The sequence below is a fragment of the Fukomys damarensis genome, unplaced genomic scaffold (assembly GCF_012274545.1).
Source record: "Fukomys damarensis isolate Sample0158 unplaced genomic scaffold, DMR_v1.0_HiC HiC_scaffold_18, whole genome shotgun sequence".
NCBI classification, from domain to species: Eukaryota; Metazoa; Chordata; class Mammalia; order Rodentia; family Bathyergidae; genus Fukomys; species Fukomys damarensis.
The window spans coordinates 21238996-21261832 of NW_022900930.1; the positions used below are offsets into that span (position 1 = coordinate 21238996).

The window sequence follows — 22837 nt, forward strand, 5'->3', positions numbered from 1 at the left end:
ATGAGAGAATACAGCATTCTCCTTGAACAGAGGAGACTAAATAGACTACCGTGCGCCTTTTGAATGGCAGGTAGTCACTACAGTTGCTTCTGTGTGACACATATGGGCGTTAATTTTCCCTTTTAAGCTTGGCTTCTTTTAGTATTACACTGTCAGGGAAATGTGCAGCTCATTGTTTACATTTCACTTGTAGACTAACATAATACTCAAACTATTTTTCTTATCTTTTTATGCAGCACACTATCTTAAGAAATACATAATCAACTAACATTTTTTAAGATGTTTGACATATCTCAAAATAGCTTTTAAGTTATCTTACAGTTTAATTTTCAGGAATTTTTGTAATCTTTGGCAAGTCATTTTTCTAGCTGGAGAATAGAGATTGTAGAAACACAAATCAAAGGATTCAAATGTCATATTAATAAGCTGTCTCCAGTCCATTTTACATCATCAGACCACAGATGAGCCCAGACAACTATGGAATTCACATAGGTTCCCAGTTACAGAAAAACCAGCTGAGAGGGTGTGCACAGACAGCAAAATCCAATAACCATTGGGAAATGGAGAGAAATTTCTAAAGCCATGACCTTTACACGAGAGATCAGTTTTGCACCTACAGGAACATATAATTTTATATGCACTTTCTAATGTTCTTTGAAAATAGGTTATTGCTACCTTCCATTATCCCAAGAACTGAAAACGCACCCCAACTTGATGTACCTTATTAACTTGTAGGCGATCAACTCCAAGAAACTATCGCTGCATGACTGTGGGAAATCAGTAAGCTTTCAATGAGGGCTACAAACTCTGGTTGAGTATCACTATAGCAAATTCATCAAAAACATAAAAGAACATCAATTGCTTTGCTGGACACTTGCTGTAAGTTAAGTAGCTGTATGTTATCTATGGGTCCAACCTCTTCCATGATCCAAGCTAACTTTTGATAGTAAGTTGAGACCATTTCAAGGCTACCTTATGTTCTCTGACTCTTTTATAAAGAAAGATGAGTTAGGAACGCAGAATTTCCTATTGGTGCTGTGTATCCAATGCTTATTGGATGCCTACTATGTCTCCGACATTATACCAAGTATGGGAAAAGGAAAGAGATTAATTCTGACCTTACCCTTAATGTCTGTAGAGCCACTGCATTGCAACAATGCAATATGATGTATATGGGGAACACATGTCTTTATTTCTACTAGAAAAGTGAAGCATTGTTTGGCATATGCTAAGCTAGAGGAATGCACACAAGCTTATAGGAAAATGAAAGAGAGGCACATAAAACACAGTGGAGGGTGGGGATGGTCAGAAATGCTCCTGAAAGAAAGTAATACTAGAGCTGAGATTTGAAGGTTCTATGAAAGAACCTAAATGAGCCATGAAAATAGAAATCAAGATGGTACCCTCACAGCTAAGCTTATTGGAGAGACAGATTTAGTTTGTAGTCATCTGAGCTGGCCGAGCTACTCTCTTCCCCTATTCCAGCACACCCCAACCTTGGCACTGACTCTGTTCTGGGCAGAAAGTTCAGGTCTGCAGAACAGGACTGGTATCTCACTCTGGGCCTCAGAGTAGACAGGAAGAAAAGTGTACCCAACCATTATAACTAATGAATAGATTCGCTCCACCTAAGTAGAAATGTGGGTCAATGGCCTTCACTTACCAATGAGACACCAGGAAGTGTGAATGAGGGTGAGCTGAGAAGCCAAAAGAATATTATATTAGTAAAATCTTTCCACATGAAAATGAGAAAGGTAAAGACTACATGTTCCTCTCTAATACCACCCTAATTCAAATCATCATCATTTCATGCTTGGATTATTAACCTGGTCTCCCTAATTTCATTCTGGTCATGCTCTACACAGTAGACAAAATAATTGTTTCTACTGTGGTAAAATATATATAATACAATTGTTTGCTTCTGAAATTTCTGTGTTGAAGCAGTTCTAACCCTCAATATGACTGTATTTGGAGTAAGGAAGTAATTAATGTTAAATGAGGTCAAAAGACTGTGGCCCTGATTCAATAGATTAATATTCTTAGAAGAGGAACCATCAGAAAGCTAAAGAATTTCTCTCTCTCTCCCCCTCCCCTCCATTCTCTAAGGAAAGGACTTGTGAGTACATAGTAAGAGGATAACCATCTACAACCAAAGGAGAAACACTTCCTCAGACATCAACCCTGCCTCCAGAACTGTGAGAAAATAAATTTCTTCTGTTTAAAGTTCCTGGGCTGTAGTATTTTGTTATTGCAGTCCAAAATGACTACGACACATAATTTAAAATTTACTACTTTAACCATTTTATGGTGTGTGATTCAGTGACATGAACTACATTCACAGTTTGTACAATCATTGGCACCAGGACCTTTCAATCACCCCAAAAGGAAACCCTACACCCATTCAGTAGTAATTTTCTGTTTCTCATACCTTCCATTCTTTGGCAACTGTCTTGTAATCTGATCTAGGTTTTTTTTTAATTGATGTGTTTTGTTTCATTTTGTTTTGTTTGTGCTGGGGATTGAACCCAAGATTTAAGCATTCCAGTCATGTGCACTGAACTACATGTGCCTCAGCCCTAGTCCCTGGTAATTACTAATGTGCTTTCTAGTTCTACAGTTTTGCCTAGTCTAGACATTTATATAAAAAGAATAGTATAATAGAGGGTTTTTGTGTCTAATTTCTTTCACTTAGCATCATGTTTTCAAGGCTTAATCCATGCTATAATATGTATAAATATTTCACTCCTTCTTATGGCTGGATGATATCCCACTATGAAAATATATCATGTTTTGTTCATTAATTCATCAGTTAGTGAAGATTTGAATTATTTCCACCTTTTATCTGTTCTAATAGCTTTGCTATGAGCTTTCATGTACAAGTTCTTGTCTGAATACCTGTTTGGGTCTATATCTAAAAGTGAACTCCTGATCATATGGTAACTCAATGAGGTAAGTGGCTGAAGACCTGCCAAACTATTTTCTACAGTGGCTGCACTATTTTATATTCCCATCAGCATTATATGACTCTTCCAATTACTCCACATCCTACAACACCTGCTCTTTTAGAAAAATATTTTTATAATATAAATCTGTTAATTTCACTCCCCTGGGTTAATTTGAAAACCAGACCCTTTGCCATACTTACAAGGTCTCACACTATTAACTGGCCTGCTTTTTCCTCCTTATCTCCTTCCATTGCCTCCCTCAATCTCTGACCTGCAGGCACACAGCTCTTATAAATGCCCCCTTGAAAGCATTAAGTGAACAGACTTCATACCTGCTGACCCTCCAGACTTCACAGCTGTTCACTCCCAGCAAAGATCCCTGTTTTAAAAGCTATTCTTGGGAGAATCTTCCAGAGAATCCTGCGTAAGAATCCCCTGCATACGCACATATACCTTTTCATCCTTGGTATCTCATCACTCTAAATCATTACCTTCACAACTTTCTTTTTTTTTGGGGGGGGGTACCGGGGATTGAACTAGGGTCCTTGCGCTTGCAAGGCAAGCAGAGGAACCGCTGAGCTAAATCCCCAGCCCCAACAACTTTCAGAACTACCTAAAATTCATTGTCTGCTGGTTACTGTCGCCATCTACCAAAATGACTTTTATGGTGGAAGGACCCTTGGTTATGTTCACATACACTGCTGTCTCCCCACTAGAATGGTCACTGGGTCAGAATAAATACTTCACAAATGCTTCCTGAATAAATGATTTAATAAATGAATGAATTCCAAACCGAAGAAGCATCATGGACAAGGACATAAACATCAACTGGTTTAGTAAGATCTGTAAACCATAGATACTTTAGACAGTTGCCGCAAAGGTGTCTGCCCAGAGAGTAGTGGAGGGAACTAGTCCAGGGCACATCTTCAAGGCGCTGTCAGCTAAGCTAAGGAGTTTGATATTTATCTTGAATATGACTGGCAAGCCCTTGAAGAATTTTACATAGGTTAAGTACATGGCTATGCTTACATTTATGCTTACATTGTGGCAACAGTGCACAGAGTGAACTGGAGGGAGTGAAACCAATAGTGAGCGAAGAGGTGGAAAGAACTTTCTTGTCATCCCAGGAAGTCTGTGAGCACCTGCTGTAAAATAGTAGACAGGGAGACAAAGGCCTGGATGTGAGAACTGGCAGTGCACAAAGTTATCTCTGGATTTTGGCAACCTGCCATATAGTCAAGAAGCTTGAGGAAAGAAGTAGAGGATAGTTGGAGTCTGTTCAGAGACAGTTATGGCGGTGCTCTTTGCCAGAACAAAGAAGAGAGAAGGAAAGAAAGTAGTCTTGGATTCTGGACAATCTGAATCCAAGTTTCTCTGAGAGTAAAAGTTGGATGCATCGATACATATATCCAGCAAAATGAAGAGAGAGAAAAAAGAAGGGAGGTAGCAAAGGGAAAGGGAAGAAAGGAGGGAGGGAGAGAGAGACAGAGAGAAGAAGGAAGGAAGACAGACAGCAGGAAGGAAATAGAGAACAAAGGAAGGATTATATATATTTGATTGGGATGGAAGACTTTATTATCAAGCGGGAAAGGCCACAGATTTTAATGAAAATAAGATTCCAAAGCATGGCATGAGACTAGGAATGAGTGACATATAAGAGACAATTACAGATGGAAACTTGTCAGAGAAGAAGCAGTTAATGATTGATGATGATGATCGTGTGTGTGTGTGTGTGTGTGTGTGTGTGTAAAAATCTACAAGATCCTGGTGTGCCAGGATACATGATATGCACAATTTTAAAAGTGTACCCCAGGCCCAGAGACTTCAATGAGTTTGACTTTAATTTACATCATGAATTATTTAATCCATTTCTAAAACTCAGTGATGTCTTTGTTCTAGTGGCATTTCTACAAGTGTTTTCCTTGCCACTGTACAGAGAAGGCTTTCCCTTCAACTATTACCAGGATATAAAATTTAAAATGCTAACTTCCTGCCCAATGCCAGCAAAAAACTAGAGAAATCACAGTAGAATTTCTAATAATATCCTTCTACTCCAGAATGTGTCTCCCTTTTAAGAGGAGTTTGAGACTAATTATCCCCACTTTTCACCATTGGTTAAGGATCTTTTTAAGAAGAAAACTAGACACCACTGAGATGACTATATATGGTACTTAGTACTCTCTTGACTTAACTGACACGTCTGATACAGAACACACACATTTTATTTGTTAAGAGACTAGCCATGGGTCCCAGTGGTAAAACAGGTGGAAATGCTCAGGGAAGGTCAAGACAGCTGTGATAGATTAAAAGCTCGCATGAGTGCTTCACTTCCAACTTTCTGAATGACTAAACCAAGGCTAGGCATCCTAGCCAAGAGCTCCCTGTACAACTCCCCAGGGTTTCTGTCCACTCCATTCTCATTGGAAACGTTTTTATAGTGATGATAAACTAACTCCAAATAGAAAAGTCCCAAAACACATGGTGTCTGTTACTGCAGAACACGTTCAGATGTGTTTCTGTAATATAAACACGCACCCTGCCTCTTCTCACTGCACTCCAATGTCATCAAAAACATGCAAAAAGTATGTAGAGAGAGAATCTGAGGCCAGTTAACCCATGTAAGTAAAATACCATTCAATGGAAGATCAGGTATTTCTGATTTTCAGAGACACATTTAGGCAGAAATGTAGGAGAATCCAAACAACAGCTCACATAACAGGCTGTGCTGAATGGGATCAACTCAACTATCAGAGGAGTTCTTCTCCATGGTACTTTGTGACACTTAGTCTCCTGAAAGGATGAAAATTCATTGTGAATGGAGCCCCTGGCTTTTCACAAGTTTAAAGCATGCACTAACATGGCAAACGAGCTTGTTAGAAGACTTCCAGGGTTGATGGTAAACTTTTGCCAATATGCACTGTGAAGAGACAACATGAAGTAGTCAAAGAACTAGGAAGTGGCAGAAAAAAGCAGAGCTCAGTTGGAATCCAGTTCTATCACTGGCCAGAAATTCCTAATCTTCTCACTCTCTCTGTATCCTATGATAATAATATCTATTTTGAGGTATTATCTTAATTCTTAGAGTCAGTTAACTTGTTAAATGCTTAGCACATTGCCTGACACTTCTTGCTAGCTCTTCTAATCAAGTTCAATTTCACAAAACCAGAAGTAGATAATTAGTTTCTGCAAAGAAAAGGACCTTTCTCAACTTCTCAGTGGCAGGAAAGAAATATACCCTCATTCAGCTTGAAATCCAACCAGAAGACCATCCAGTAAAGATGTAAATACCCCAGGTAAGCTTCTTAAGTGGGATAGCAAGTTAAAATTCCCCTCTATCCTACAACATGGGGTGGAGGACTATCTTCACAACTCTGCAATTAGCAAAATGCTGGTATTAAAATGGCAGCCACTACAGCAACAGGATCAGGGGCCCTACAGAGGCCCCTATGTATTGCTAAGACCACAATGCCTCAGTTCATGTTTCCCAGCATACTAATGATTCCCTTGACTGTTATTAGTTAATTCAGAGCAAACAATGGGAAAACACAGTAACGTTTCAGAGGGGAATACCAAATGAACTTGAGCTGAACCATCACATCGTCCCAAGGAGTGTGACGAAGTGGGAATGAAACAATCCTGGCTACTGCCAGCACTGAAGGCAAACACAAAAGCATGGAATTCAGTGTGGCTAATTCTCCAGAAGAGACTTCACAAGGGCCCAAATCCTCCAAAGCATAAAAATCACATGGAGAGGAAGTCAGACACAATGCAAGGAAGGGCTTGGGAGCACTGGCTGGCTGCCCAGGCCCTTGGACAATTTGGTTTGTGCAGCCAGACCAGCAAGTACATGCAAATACAGCAAAAGCCAGGTGAAGCCAAGGGAGATGGAATTGTAAACAATGGACTAAGAGCAATTGTCAAGAAGGGTACTTCTTGGTAGGACTATAGGTGAAAGAAGAATTGAGAAGTAAGAATCAGCCTCCCAATTCAACATATCTCAGGACCGACACCTGTATCTACCTATCAATAACGGCTGACTACTAACCAATTACTGAGCTAGGTGCTCAGTACTATGATAGCAGTTGTGGTAGAAGCCAAGAAAATAAAGCCTCTTCCCTGAAATACAGTCTAATGTCTGAGTGAGGATGCAAAAAAACAGCCCTCAAGAAAGTCATCCTTACAAAACAAGCCTCTCAAAGTTTAGATCCATGCTTTGTTCCTTTGTTTAACCTCCAGCATCTATCACATTGACTGGTACTTGGCTCAGTGGAGGATAGCTAATTTCAAAATCTTATTATATTGACCATACTTAAGGGCTAGAGTTATAGTTTGATTGTAGAGCTCTTGCCTAGCATGTGTGAGGCTCTGGGCTGGAAACTCAGCCCACAAAAAAAAGTGAACAAATAAATTAGATAAGGAGAAAATTTGATGTAGTTGCAGTTGGTCAATTGAGTCTTCCCCAAAAATATGGAGAGGGAGAAGTGTGATAAAGAAAAAGAATATTCCAGCTGGGCATGGTGGTGCACACCTGTAATCCCAGCACTCGGAAGTCTGAGGCAGGAGGATCGCTGTGAGCTCGAGACCAGCCTGGGCTACATAGTGAGTTCCAGGTCAATCCCAACTACAGAGTGAGACCCTGTCTCAAAAAACCAAAAAGAAAAAGAAAAAGAATATTCCAGAAAGAAGGGCCAGCACAAGACCCAGTAGAAGACACTATAATCCCATGTTCGCTTGAATTACTGTTTCTTAATATGTGATCTACAGACCACCCAGAATGGATTCTGACACCAGCAACTAAATTCAAATGTCATAAGTATGGAGCCCAGACACTTGCATTTTTAATAAGCACCTAAATTTCTTTAATGCACATAAAAACTGAGCTAGAAAAGGGAAAGTCAAATTTAAACAAATATACAGTATACTCTTCCCTTAAAGATGGAAAGAAAAGGGGGTTGGACGGAAGTAGAGGCAAGAAAGGAGGGAAAGGGAGGGGAAAGAGAGAGAGAGGGAGGGAGAAAAAACAGAGTTAAGTAAGAAATTTTTAAAAGTACTATGTAGAAAACAACTTTGGAAAAGGAGTCTCTACAAATCACTGTTTTGCAATTCAGAAACCAAATCTGAGCAGCATCCATGGCTGTCTGAGTCCTTCATTAGCAAAGTATTGCATTGCCCTAGGGACAGCAAATCATTAGTGAAGGTTCCTTCCCCAGACAGTGGCCATGTTTGAATCTGGTGAGTGCTCTGGGAGGTAGAAAGCATGGTGGAGATGTTGAGCAGAGAAGCCATCTCAGAACACTTGTTCCCATCCAGAGATGTAAAGCTCCTAAGGGCCTGAAATAGGCAGGTAGAATTCAAAATGAACTAGAGAGCCAAAGCTATCATTGTACTGCTAACACCTCTGCTTTATGGGAACTCCAACTATGCTCAGAAGACAGGGCTCTGTTCTCTGAGACCTACACATCCACCTGTCCACTTCTCCTTTCCACCAATGACCTTGCTTAATGCACATCCCTCTTCTGCTTCCTTGCTATCTTCTTTCTTCTGACTTCAACAACATCCTATTCCCTTCCTATCTTGAATTTTGTTTTTCTTTCAATCTACATCCCTTTCAGCTGACCATGCTAGGTCTCCCTTTCCCCATCATTAACTATGCCTTGTGGGCTGGGGATTTAGCTCAGTGGTTCCGCCAACTGCCTCACAAACACAAGGTCCCAAGTCCAATCCTTGGTACCCTCCCAAAAAATGCCTTGAAAGGATTTTCTGTATTCACTTCTCTGATTATTCTCAAACCATCACAGCCTGCCTCTGTCCTCTCCGTTCTTTTCTAAGGCTCCGAGACCTCCACATTTACTGAGTGCTTACTAAGTAACTTCATACTTGCTAAATCTGATAAGCATAACTTCACCTTCCTGTGATATTTGCCTTCTCTCCTTGAATTTTTCTCCTACTTGTCCTCCAGGTCACTGCTTTCACAGTTTTCTTTAAACTTTTTAGGAAAGGAAAATCATCTCTTGTGTCACTGTTCCTGACATTTAGTCATTAAGTATCTATTCCTCACCCCTTGCCTAATTTCCTGGAGTGAGTTCATCTAGAATTTGTTATTGTTTCTGAATAACAAGTTACCCTAATATTTAGAAACAAAATAATCATTTTATTATGTCATGAGCCAAGAATCTGAAAAGTATGCAGTGGGGATGAGTCCTCTCTACTACAAAATCGAATCTAAGAAGACTCAGAGGCTGGGAGTGACTTACGGGCTGGAGACTGTGTTAGGGTCTAAATGTATGTGTCCTCTAAAATTCATACATTAACCTATAGCCCCATTCCAAAGCAGGATCTTTGAAAGGTTGTTAGGTTTGGATAAGTTCATAAAGGTGGAGCCATTATAATAAAATCAGTGCTCTTATAAGAAGAGATTAAAAGCTTTCTTTTGAGGATACAGCAAGGAAGCCATCTGTAAAATAAGAAGAACCTCACCACATACAAGACCTACCAACACCATGGTCTTGGACCTCTCATGATCCAGAAGTGTCAAAAATAAGTCTTTTGTTTAAGCCACCTCGTCTTTGGTATTTTGCCATGATAGCCCTAGGGGTCTCAGACAGACTGGAAATTGGAATCTTTGCTCACACATGGTACCTGGTCTTGAGTTACCAATAGTAGCTTAGTAGCTGCAATATGTGACATCCCCGTGCAGCCTGTCTTCCCCACTGCATGGTGAACTTTGGTCTTTAGGCATGAGCATTACAACTGTCAAGACCACAGCTCTACTGTCTTTGCTGAGCTAGCCTCAGAAGTCACGCAGTGCTACCTGTGCTCGTTCCACTGGTAATGTAAGAATCACACATCTACGCAAATTCAAGGGGAGGTTAATACACTCCACCCCTTCAAATGAAAAATATCAACAAATTTTCAAACACTTAACAAATGTCTGTCATCCACAAACACAGGTTCTACTACAATTTCAACATATTCATCTCAAGCCCAGTTTGTATATTTATATACATTTTATTGCTTTCTATACTACTAGCCCTAATATTAGTAATGGCAGGGATTCTAATCACTTGGCATGACCAGGTACAGTCCTAAGTATCTGATACTTTTTTTTAACTGGGGATCAAACTCAGGACTTTGCACTTGTGAGTCAGGCATGATAGTTTTAAGTCTTATAAACTTCATTATAACTCTGGGAATTACAGTAGAGTGTAATGTTTGATATATACATAATGTATAATGATCAAATCAGAGTAATTAATATATCCATTGACTCGGATACATTGCTCCTTTATGTTGGAAACACTCAAATCTCTTCATCTAGTTATTTTGAAATATACAATAATTATTATTAACTATGCTCACACTATTGTGTCATAGAACACGAAACTTATTCTCCTATGTGACTCTATTTTTGTAGCAAATCACTAGTATCTCTCTACCCCCACCACCCCATTTCCAACTTCTGGCAACAACTACTCTCTCTTACTTTTATGAGACCAACCTATTTAGTTTCCACATGTGAGCAAAAACATGTGGTATTTGTCTTCTGTGCCTATCATCACCATTCTAACAAAGATGTTAAACAACTTCCATTAAGATCCCTCAGGAAGTACAGTGTAACTGTACTGTGACTCAGACAGTCTGGCTCCAAGTCTTAGTCTCTCAACCAGGCCCTGTATGGTACAGATATTTTACAGGCATTTAAAAATCACAACAAAAACAAAGCTCTAATCCACCATTCCCTGATTATAACAAAAACATTTTGCTGTACTTCTTATATATGATTTCCTTGCTTTAAAAGATTCTGGGCAAAACCCAGCACAGAAGTCTGAGAGCCATCCAACTCCTGAACTCTCCCTCGCACGCCAGGGAGATTTGTGCCAGGTTATACCAATGAACTTCTCACCGACTCCCAAGTCTGCTATCCCCATTGCTCCTCAACATTTTCCCCTGGATTGTTGCATTGTAAATTTTTATTTATTTTTTTTTCTGAGACAGGGTCTCACTATGTAGTTGAGACTGCCCTGGAATTCACTATGTAGCCCAGGCTGGTCTTGAACTCATAGTGATCCTCCTGCCTCAGCCTCCCAAGTTCTGGGATTACAGGCATGCGCCACCTCACCTGGTTCAATTATTGCATTTTTTAAAAAAACTGGATTCCCTGCTTCCCTATCTCCTCATCCTTCAACTGCAATTCAACCTCCTATCTTCTGTGGTGCAAATTTGATTATTATACCTGTGGCTTAAAGCTCTTTAAAGCCTCCTGATAAAATAACTCAAATGTCAGTACACCGTACATATAAAATCCCTTCTGCTGTGGCCTCTGACTAGCACAGCCCTTGTCTCCTACTTCTACCCAATGTCAACCTCTTGGCATGCTGCTTTGTAATTTGCCATGTGTCCCTTGCCTGCTTATGCACATCCTATATAATTTTCTGTCTGGAATGTTCTCCCTCCAAGTCCTCTCCCAGTTCTAGCCAATCGGAAAACTTACTAACCCTTTAAGATTCAACTCCAGCATCCTCTTCTCTCAGAGTTTTCTTTGACACCTTTCCCAAAGAGAGTTGATTGTCATTCTTATTCCATCATTGTATAAAATATTCTCCCAATGTTTCCTTTAAAAAGCAAAAAGGAAAATAAAAGAAAGAGTCAGGCCCAAAGAGCCTCTTAGAGCGATACCAAAACCAAAAGCAAGAATACCTATGAGTAACTAGGGTCAGGATCAGGCCCACTCTTCTTCCTTAGAGCAGCCCCTCACTGCTGTTCTCACTTCCACCCCAGTGGTCACCTCGGAACACTTTCCTGTTGACAGCAGTTAAAAAAGAATTTGGGAAAACTAACATTTCATTTCCCTGCTTTTGCCCTCATGGTAAAGCCTTAAGAACTCACTGGGTATTATGTAGACGTTGTACAGATGTTGCCTATATCTAAATGATGTTCAAATAAACAGTAAAGATGTAAAGAAAAGGTATCATAAAAACAACTGGTTCTCTAAGCCAGCTGATGAAGTATAGGTGTAAACAATTGATGAGGACAATTACAAAACATCAAATAACTTGTCTGGCTTTTTTTCCCTAATCGTGTGTGGGATGTGTGTGTGTGTGTGTGTGTGTGTGTATGTGTCTTGCAGATTTAACCAGTTATTGACAGAGGAAGTGTTTTCTGCAATAATACAGCCAACACAAATAAGCAAAATCCACCAGAATATACATTACACTTATTTCCCTGGTAATTCAACATAGGTTGGGCACTGGAAATGTCTGGGACTAGATAAACTCCTTTCCCCCTGAAACTTGTATTATAACCCACTGTGGTAGGCAAAGTAGTACCCATTTTGGCTTAGTACTTACATTCTTCTCAGACTGTCCCATTTTTCATATAGCTTTCTGAATTGCCTCTCTTTTCTTCATCAGTCTTTAAATTGTGTCTAAACAGACTACTCTATTAAAAGTGTATTGCAGGCCTGGTGTGGTGGCTCATGCCTGCAATCCCAGCACTCAGGAGGCTGAGGCAGGAGGATCACTATGAGTTCTAGACCAGCCTGGACTACATAGTGAGTTCCAGGTCAGTCTCAACTACATAGTGAGACCCTATCTCAAAAAGCCAAAAAAAAAAAAAGTGTATTGCAACCCTTCTATCCTGGACTGATTTGGTCCTATCCTATTGGGCATGAAGTCCAACATCATCATACTTCTCTTCCCTGTCCTGTCCCCTCTCCTTGAAATCAGAAAAGCCTGAAAAATAACACTAGAAATACTTGGTCACACAGAGATGACAGCAGCACCCTGCCCAGACTCTCCTGATCTTTATTTCTAGATAATGAAGTCAGGCAGACCTAGATTTCGGGCTTATTAGCTATACGATCTTACAGAAGTTGCTCAGCTTCTACGAAATTATTTCTTCACTTAAAAAAAGTGAAACTTATAACAGCAATCTGCTGGGCTGTAAAGATGTGCTAAAATCATCCGTGTTAAGCAATCACTGTATACCTGGACTCAGAGGGCTCAATGAACACTCACCCCTTCCTTTCCCTCTGCAACTGCATCCAGTTTGGGGACCTCCTGGTCTCTCACACTCCGCTGGGCATCCTCACTTTGGCTGCAACGTCCACACAGGGGAGCCTCAACTCCCAGGTTACTGTTACCCTCATTCCCCACAGGCCAAATACAGGTCTAGGTGCTGAATTCGAGGAAGAAGACAATTACTCTATTCAGCATTACTGACATTTATATACTGAGTGTATTGATTACTCATCCGTTCATATATGCTCTTAGATGGTTTATGTGATTGAGTATATGTTTGAACAACATTTTTATTTTAGATCCCTTTGCTTAATTCCTAGTATCCTTATAAATGTACGAACGTACACTATAGGTACCCATAAATATATATAAATGCATACATAATATATTTTATTTAGCATTTGTGCTATCCCAGGCACTTGAAGAAGTGGCCCATTTAATTCTCACACAATTCCCTGACAGGCAGTCACAATCATTAACCCTGTTTACTGATGAGGCAACTAAAATTCAAGGAAGTTAGGTAACTTGGCCAAAGTCACACAGCAAGTTAAATTATTATTATTTTGTTGTTTTTGTTTGGTACCGGGGATCGGATTCGGGCCGTTGTGAGGCAGACGGCAGAACCACTGAGCCAAATCCCCGGCCAGCAAGTTAAATTATTAACGCCCTCAAAACTGCTAAATACTTCGACGCACTGACGTGCTTGTGTTTTGTTTTAGTTGAAAGCGTGGAGGCTGTGGTTTGCCTGCTCTAAACTTCCAGTAAAGCTCACCGCTGAGCTCCAAGCTGACGATAAACAGGAGGACAGGTGTGACTTGAACTGGTGATGGAAGCTGTAACCCGAAGCGTCCTCCTCCGCGCCCTCCGCGGGCGCCTCTCACTTCCAAAGTTGGAGCTCGGGGCCGGGAGGGGCGGGGAGCGGAGGGACGGCGACGTCACCGCGGAGAGCGATAAAGCTCCCCGCCTGCGCCCCGACAGGACGCTGCCCGGGGAGCAGAGAGGGCTGTCCCACGCGGGACCCTTGCGGCGTGCAAGCCGCCCCTCGCTGCGCCCTGCTCCTAGGCGGCCAAGGCCCCCACCCGAGGAAGGCACGATGCCCCAGAACGTGGTCCTCCCGGGCCCTGCGCCCTGGGGCTTCAGACTCTCGGGGGGCGTAGACTTCAATCAGCCCTTGGTCATCACCAGGGTGAGTGCTTTGCTTCCTTTCCTTTGCTTCACGTCGGGGTCTCTGGCGTCCGCAGAGGCGCGATGGGTGCTAAGGAGTGTCCAGGGCTGGGGAGGGCGCACAAGACCTTTCGCTGAGCCCTGGTTCCAGGGACCGCAGCAGTTTGACAAGTTGAGGTTTGGAAGATGCAGAGCAGTTCATAGATTTAACAAAGTCCACTCCAAAGCGGCATCAGCTCGGTCCCAGCACCGCTCCGAAGAGCGGGCAACGCTGGTCTCCCCGCGCTCAGAAGGCGAGGCCGCCAGGGCCTGGATGCCTTCTCGCTCTCCTCGCTGCATCCCACCTTCCTTCGGGAGCTGACCGATGGGGACCTAGGGAGAGAAACGCGAAGGGCACAGCTGCGAACGTAGCGTCGGAGCCAGGCGAGCATCTGAGCGTTTCTCTTCTCTCCACGAAAACTTCAGCAAGGGCGCTGTTCGCGAGGCACGATCGAGTTGGCCAAGCTGCGACTGCTCCTATCAGCCCAGACAGGGAAACTATTACGAATGTGTATTCCTGGGTTTCCAGGCGTTTTAGATAAATATTTTCCAAAGCTGGGAACTTGGCTTAGGAATCATTACCTACGACTCAAACTACAAAGAAAACGCGCCAGAGTCTAGTGTACCTGATAGAAAGCAACCGCTTAGGCTGGTAACTCTGAAAATAACACTTCGATACTAAAGCCCAACTTTTCCTTACTCCATGTTCTCTAAAGCACTAATTAGGAAAAAAAAAAAAGAGAGAGAAAGTAAAAATAAAACTTTAGGGTTTCTCTCTTGCCGGTAAATTTCTAGTGTTAATTCTCAAGTTACTATTTGCTCTAATTGGTTTTTTCTTACACAGTATTTTTCTTAATAGAAAACAATTATTTCAGTTACCACATGTCGAGCGTTTTAAACCTAACTGAAAGGCACAAACGTTCAGAATATTATACTTTTATTTTCAAATTATTATACTTTTTTCTTACTGCTTATAATGCATTTTATAAATGTATACTTTATAATCTGATCACTCATAGATTTTTAACAAGGTAGTACCTTTTAAATGCTGTTGTATTTATATATGTGTATGAGCTTTGAGAACAGATGTCACATCAAAATAACTCTAAACCTGTATTATACAAACGCATACCATGTATCATTTAAAACTTTGCTTTACATTTTTTTAAAAACATATAAACACATCTAACATGTGTTTTTACGTAAAATGTGAAAACTTAACATATCCTCAAAATTGTTGCTAAGAAAATTAAACAGAAAATGCTTCCATGACCTGGGCCAACCAATTCCTTTTATAGATTTTTTCCAAAGAAAACAGTTTCCATTATCTCTTCTAAGAAATATGTTAGTTTATAAAGTATAGTTTTCATTTATTTATATTAAATGAAACAAGCTTTTGAATCCCAGAAAAGAATAATTCATATTTAGATTAAATCCTAAAGAAACAATTTTGTCCCAATGCCTCCCAAGGAATTTATAAAAGAAATATTTTTGCTCTCCCTATGTAACGTGTTAGTATCATTAATCATATGTTTGAGATTTTGAGTTGTTGATATTATGAGCAATGTTTATTTTGAAGCAGTATTACATCTGCAGTTGGACTACAGAAATTATATCTCATACAATAACAGTTGTTTGAAAAGCCAATTCTGTCTTGAATTTCTAATTCATGTCTCATTTGTCACTCATTTTAATTTTTTATTCAGTAATAGTTGGTTGGGCTGGGCATTTAGCTTAGTGGCACCACACCTGCCTGGCAAGTGCAAGGTCCCGAGTGTGATCCCTGGTACCAAATATTAATAATAATAATGGGTAAGCAGATGTGATTATTTCATGTGAGTATGCCTATTCAGGTATTGTAACTCCAGAGGATCTGGTGAAACATACCTGTTTTAGTGTCCTTAAAGCCATCTACATCACAGATGCTGCTGAGCAAATGAATGTGTATTCACTGGAACTTCTATGCCTTGGTGAACACCCAGTTAAGAATATTTCCACTGAAACTATAAAAGTACTGAAAATCATTTAGAAGAAGACTAAAAGGTGTTACTCTGATACAACTAGTATTATTGTTAGGTAGTGAAATCATCCGATGGTATGGTGCTGGGAGGTGACCAGTGTGTGGAGATACGCCTCTGCTTCCACGCAGTCTTCTAAGCCCTTTATACTCACTAAGGCACGGACGTCTCACTGCGGTCCTGGGAGAGGATGACCTTTTGCAGGTGAGGAGAATGAGGCATCGGGAGCTACATTAACCTGCATTGCTCGCAAGTGTTGAATAGGATTTGACGCCAGATCAAGTTTGCGTTTGGAAATCCCCATGTGAAAAAAAAATTCCACCCCAACTCATACACGTTCTATGGATTCTAGGTCTTCTTCGGGATCTCCCTCATGTTTGACCATTATCTTTAGTGAAGATTTCATAACTGCAGGTAGACATTTATTCTCTCTCTCTCCAATCTACCCTGAGTGTTACCAGCCATCTTGGAAATGTACAGGAGTTTCCTCATCTCTCTTAGTCTTAAAAATCCTTCGATGGCATCACCAAATTGTACAAAATAAAATGTGTGACATTTGGGATGGCATATGTGGCTTTTTACCATCTGTTCCAATTTGACTTCCCAACTTCGTTTCTTCTCTGTCTCTTCCTTCTGTGTCCGTTTCCTCTTCTCACTGTATACATGAGCAGTTGTGTCACTACTCTGATCCACTTATGAGTACCCTAACATGTCTTTACTCCTGTGTACACACACACACACACACACACACACACACACACACATGGGTTCTTTTATTTGTCCCACCCCTACCATCCTCTATGCCTATGGAAACCCTTTCAAATACTACTCTACAAGCCTTCTAGTAATAATCCATTCATCTGTCTGATTACCATAACTACTGACCTATCACCTCTCTTAATTATCATGCATGTGCCACATACATTAAAGTATATCTGTACCATACTAGGTTGCATTCCTCCCTGATGGTAGGAATCGTCTACTTTAGGGGCCACTGGCACAGTGTTTACTACATCATATGGGTTGTAAAATAGTACAGACACAATATGAATGATTGACTAAATTCCTAGCTTTTTGCATAACTTTATTTTCAGAAATAGGTACAAGATTTTGTTCTCAGAAATATCCCACAATAAAGATAAATGATAAATTTTATAGTTATTTGTTTCAGATAGGTTCTTAAGTATTCAAAGAATGGAAAAGCAATGTTTATACTAAATGTCACAAAGTGTTCCATTCGTGAGATGTTATTTCCTCAGGTCAATTAAATCAGTTTTTGTCCTGCTACAAGCTGCCCTTCCTGCTTTCCACTATACAAAACCAGACTGCAGATGATCCTCAACCAGTGATGGTGCTACTTTACAGTGACTTGAAAGTACTACACACGCACTACAAACCATGCACTACAATACACAGCATGAAATACTATGGGCTAGCAATATACAGCATGCTACTCTCTAGATGTGAGGCAGCAGCACTGAGCCGCAATTCTGGCAGCAGTATGATCATGAGAGTAAACAACTGAGACTTCCACTGCACATCTAGAAACTATATTTCACAGACTCCATGTACTAAATGCATTTCAACTTAGAGAGTTTTCAGCTTTGTAAAGAAGTTATCCAGACATAATCTCATGGGTCAAGGAGCTATTAGCAATGCTTCTGGACAGTGGAACTCCAACAAAGTTTGTGCGAAGGTGCAAATGTAAATCTCTCCACCAACTGAAACTGCAGGTCACAAAATTAAGACATAAGGCCTCTGTCCATAATTAAGACAGAATCTATCTGCCCCACAATTGTTCACAAACCAATTAATCAATGACATGAATCTGAATCATTTAGAAAACATATATCAGGCCAGAGATTTAGCTCAGTGGTTCTTCCACCTGCCTCACAAGTGCAGGGACCTGAGTTCAATCCCTGGTACCAATAAAATAAAATTAAATTAAAAATTAAAAAACACACACATCAAAAGTAAAGTAAATCAGGGCGGGGATTTAGCTCAATGGCACCGCACCTGCTTCGCAAATGCAAGGTCCTGAGTTCAATCCCCAGCATAAAAAAAAAGTAAAGTAAATCAAACAGCAGACACCAGCAGTTTCTAGGCAATAAATATCCTCTGGTTTGTGCAAGATACAATTTAAGTCTTAGATGTTCAGTTTAATGGAAGGAGTGGTAATTTCAATACCATATAAAATTGTTCTGAGTATTTCATAAAATATTGTCTAAATTCATGTCTCTAAGTGAACTTTTGATTTTCTTGCAAGATTCTAAAGTCTCTCTCTCTCTCTCTCTCTCTCTCTCTCTGTCTCTGTCATTCTTTAATTTAACAGATTATTGGCTGTCACAAAATTCCAATATGGAATACAGCACAACCTACTGTTGTGTGCGTGACATAAACTGCCTGCATATATCTGATGGCAGTGTTTTCCCTCCATTCTTCTTCCTCCTCTTCATTCTTCTCTGCTTCCTGTTCAGAACATACTGGGGTCAAGATCATTGTAACTAGAAATGCTGAATGTTTTTGGGTACCAACACAGAAATTGTAATTTTAGTAGGTTTTAACATAGAGAAGTATAGTGTTTAATGTAAATTATATTTGAAATTTGAACTTTGGGGAAGGAATGTTTACAGTTGAATGCAATACTCTCCCAGGCTAAAACAAATTTCATAGAAATGCTTTTGTGACTAAAACCTTATATATCTTTGTGCAAGCAAACTGTCTACACGAAAACATTGGTTAATATGTTTATGACTCTCATATATCCATCAAAGGTCTATAACATACAGAATAGCCTGTATATGAAAGGCTCTTGGGGGCATAATTATAACTAGATGGATTTCTCCCCCTGGAAAGGTCATCACTACCATGATACAACCTGTATGGGATTCTACCAGAAAAGCATAGCCAAAAAGATAGGAGGAGGCAGAAAAACAAAGCACCTATAGGAGAGGCATCCTGGGCTAGTGGAAGAGAACCAGGCAGGAATTTCAGCTTTGTACTGGATGATGTATGACCTAGGAAATTTCTTATATTTAATTCTGAGAATCAGTTCTCTCACCTTAGAGATAACCATTTTGTAAAACTATCTTAGAATTAAGAGAGCTAAAAAAAAGGATTAAGAGAGCTAATGGTTCTTAATAATAATACAAAAACTGTGAAATAATAGTTCTCAGTTCTTTCTACACATTAGAATCATGTGGACAACTTTTGGAAATACTTATGCCAGGGTGCATGTATTTTCCACTTTAACTGACATGGGGAATAGCTCCAAAAATTGCAAGTGCAGTCAGGTACTGAGTGGTTGTGGGTGCCAGGTGAAATGTGGAGCGTATTGGGTAGACAACAGAAAGCAAATGAACAATGGGGCTTCTCTGATTTTGATCCAGGCCGTCAGTGCAGCCCCAGTGTATGCTAGGCTTAATTTCAATCATTTTATTTATGCATGTATTTATTTATTTTGAAAATGATATTTTGCTGTTACCAAGGCTGGCCTTTAACCCCCTAGGCTCAAGTGATCCTGCTGTCCCACGTAGGCGGGACTACAATCTCTATTTTTATTGTTAACCTCAGAACCGTATCAGAGGCACGTCTTGGACTTCCCTTCTTACTCCCACAGTAAATCAGATGCCGTACATGCTTTATCTGTGTTTTAAATTAGTGCTTTCCAAAATAGACCCAAGTAATAAGTTAATGAGAAAAATAGAAATCATCTGAGGCATTTGTTAAGGCAAGTTTTCTGGCTCCTCTCCTTGATATTTTGATTCCTGATTCCAGACATCTGGAGCAGGACTGGAGTCTTTATGTTCCGCAAGGACCCCAGGTGATTCCTATAATCAGACAAGTTTGAAAACGTGGTGCTCAGTGATTGATTGCAGTGCTATTTCCAATTATCTCCCTAGTACTTTCAATATTTAAGACCCTAATGAGACTGAATAATGAATAATTCATTGAAAAACTCCATGCTTTTTCATCTCTCTCTCCTAATTTGGGAAAACATAGTAATTGTAAACTGTGAGTAATAATATAAAGTAATAATATAAGACTGTTACAATGTAGTAAAGTAAGAGTACAAAGAAGTTCTGGGGAGAATGAGTCTTGTTTAAACAAATGGCTTACCTTACTAAAACCAGAAAGTCATTTTCTGATCATCAGCCTGGCTGAACTTGAAAAGCAGGAAGAAATAAAGGCATAATTTATCTTTCCTCTCATCTCTTTCATATACATCCCTTATCTCTCTTTTATCAACCTCTTTACGGAGGCCCAGAGAAAGTAATTACAGGCTGAGTTCAAAGTCAGAAGTGGGTTCTGGCTTTCACTGTCAGCCAGCTTCCCAAGTGGGCTTGTGAAACACTGGTGACAGCTATACAACTGTGCTCGGCTTTGCAGGAAGCCACAGGTCACTTAGAGACCTTTCCTCCTCTAAAAACAAGACAGTCTTCTTTGTTCTGCCTGTTGTAGTACTGTAGGAACAAAAGCATGAGAAAAAGTTTTGCAAATTAAAGTTTTTCATAAATATGATGCTACTAACTTTACTATTAATAAATTTTAGTAATATGCAACATCTAAGATATTTAATTTAATTGTCTACTCGATATCTACTACTTGGATATTTAATGTCTAAGTCCTAACACCCTGCTTGAAATGTGTAGATCCATACACACAATGCTGTTTCCCACTCATCCTAACCAAGATTAAAAAGATCAGTTTAAGCTTTTCTAATCAGGAATGTCACATAACTTAAGTCCATTTAAGTGCATTACTAAAGCTCAGAGAAGTTTGGAGAGAAACATTAAGCCACACATTGTGTTTTAACTTAAAACAAAAAAATCCTAGTTTCAAAAGTTTAAAAATAGAACGTGCTCATTTTCAAGTTTATTATTATTCTATCCTAAAAGCTACATTGAAGATCGAAATTTTAATTTTTTTTTTTTTTTTTTTTTTTTTTTTTTTTTTTGCTACTGGGAATCGACTTGTGAGGAAGGCAACACAACCAGGAAACTTTTATTCTTGTAATAGTTCTGTGTCTGAGAGAATTTCTAGATGGAAGACAGCTATGAAATGCCTCCCAAAGGTTAAGGTGTAGTAATTCCCCTTGTCTACAAAACTTCCATGACCTGTTCATACTGGAAAATCATCATGATCGCTACACTGACACAATCACAGAAAAAAAAATATATAATAAACATTTTAGTGATGATCTGTCTGGGACACACGAGAATTTAGTATTTCAGCAGTTTTACTTATTTAAATGAACTTAGACCTCGTAGAAGCATAATATTAAATCAAATAGCTAGAATAAGCAAATAGAGGGAAAAATGAATTAATGACTGATCCTCGAGAAAAACATTAAGAACAACCTAGTTGATTACTGGAGCAGTTTGAGATTTAAGTCAAGCCCTGTATGTTATTCTTCTGTAACTTTCAAACATAACATTGATAGATTCCTATGATCTTTTAGTGTGTAGGGACTTGCTCTTTCTGTTTTCTGAGCTCTGCTTTAAATGGCCTTTTCATTCATTCTTTGATTTATCACTTATTGATTCTAAACACTTATTGATTCTAAATACATTGTAAAGCATTAGAAATACAGTTGCTCTTCGACTTACAATGGGGTTACATCTCAATAAACCCATCATGAATTGAAAATATTGTAAGTTGAAAATGCATTTAATACACCCAACTTATTGACCATCATTGTTTAATTAAAATCTACCATCTTGATAGTTGTTTTCTGTTTATTCTTTCTGTTCTTCACCCATGGAGAAGGTACTATGAGTGAATACAGACTTGTCTCGGGCCCATGGTTCTCATGGCTTCTGTTTATCCATGCTAACTCACATGTGACATTTAGCAAATTGGTTTTAAGTGGGGTTTTTTAGCTGAATTTTTCTTAACAACTAGTATGATGGCAACATCTTCCTTTATGCTCCATTACAAATGAGCCTATGCTCACGCCCTGTCTTTCCCTGGAAGCGCCTGTCTTTCCTTAGATTCCAGATTTTTTTTGCCCTGAACTTCAGCTGTTAAAGAGCTCAAGAAAGGTTATGTTTTGTATACTTTCTCGCTTCTTGTTAGTGCAAGAGTAACTCCCTCTCCAGATATTACACCCTAGTTGCCCTGTCTTAGTTTGGGATATTATAATGAAGTACAGTGGACTAGTTGATTTATAAACAACAACAAGAAAAACATGTCTTATACTTTCTGGAAGCTAGAAATCTGAAAATAGGGTACTTGCACAACCAGATCCCAAGGCAGGCAGCTAAGATCTCCTTGTACCTTCGTATGAAGGAAAGATAGCAAAGATCTTTCTCTGGGTTCTGTTTATAAGAGTTACTAATCTCTTTTTTTTTTTTAATTGAGTTTATTGGTACATTTAGGGATACAGTACAGTTACATTCATTGTTGGGATCATGTACCTTTACATGGCAAGTCTTGATTCTCATTTTTTCCCCTTTACCTCTGCCCTCCCTTCACCCCGTCCTCCCCTCCCCATCTACAAACACTTTATTTTCATCTTTTCATTCTCTCACATTTTTTTCTTTTCCCTTTTTGTTCTTCCCCTACGTATCACACCTTCCCTACACCTTTAGCTCCTTTCCTCCCATTTCTAAATGTCAGTAATCTTATTAGAATCTTATGCATTGTTGCA

At 39.6% G+C, this 22837-nt stretch overlaps 1 protein-coding gene across 3 annotated transcripts in view; it reads left to right on the top strand.

The window, feature by feature from the left end:
- Window positions 1-13903: 13903 nt before the first annotated feature.
- Pdlim3 (PDZ and LIM domain 3) overlaps window positions 13904-22837 on the top strand; it is a 34707-nt gene continuing 25773 nt past the window's right edge. The window contains exon 1 of one of the 3 annotated variants that reach the window (XM_010619770.3): window positions 13904-14150. In XM_010619770.3, coding sequence (XP_010618072.1) covers window positions 14058-14150 — 93 coding nt within the window. In that variant the 5' untranslated portion in view covers window positions 13904-14057. The remainder of the gene's footprint in view (window positions 14151-22837) is intronic. The other 2 variants (XM_033765409.1, XM_010619769.3) reach the window with 2 other exon arrangements.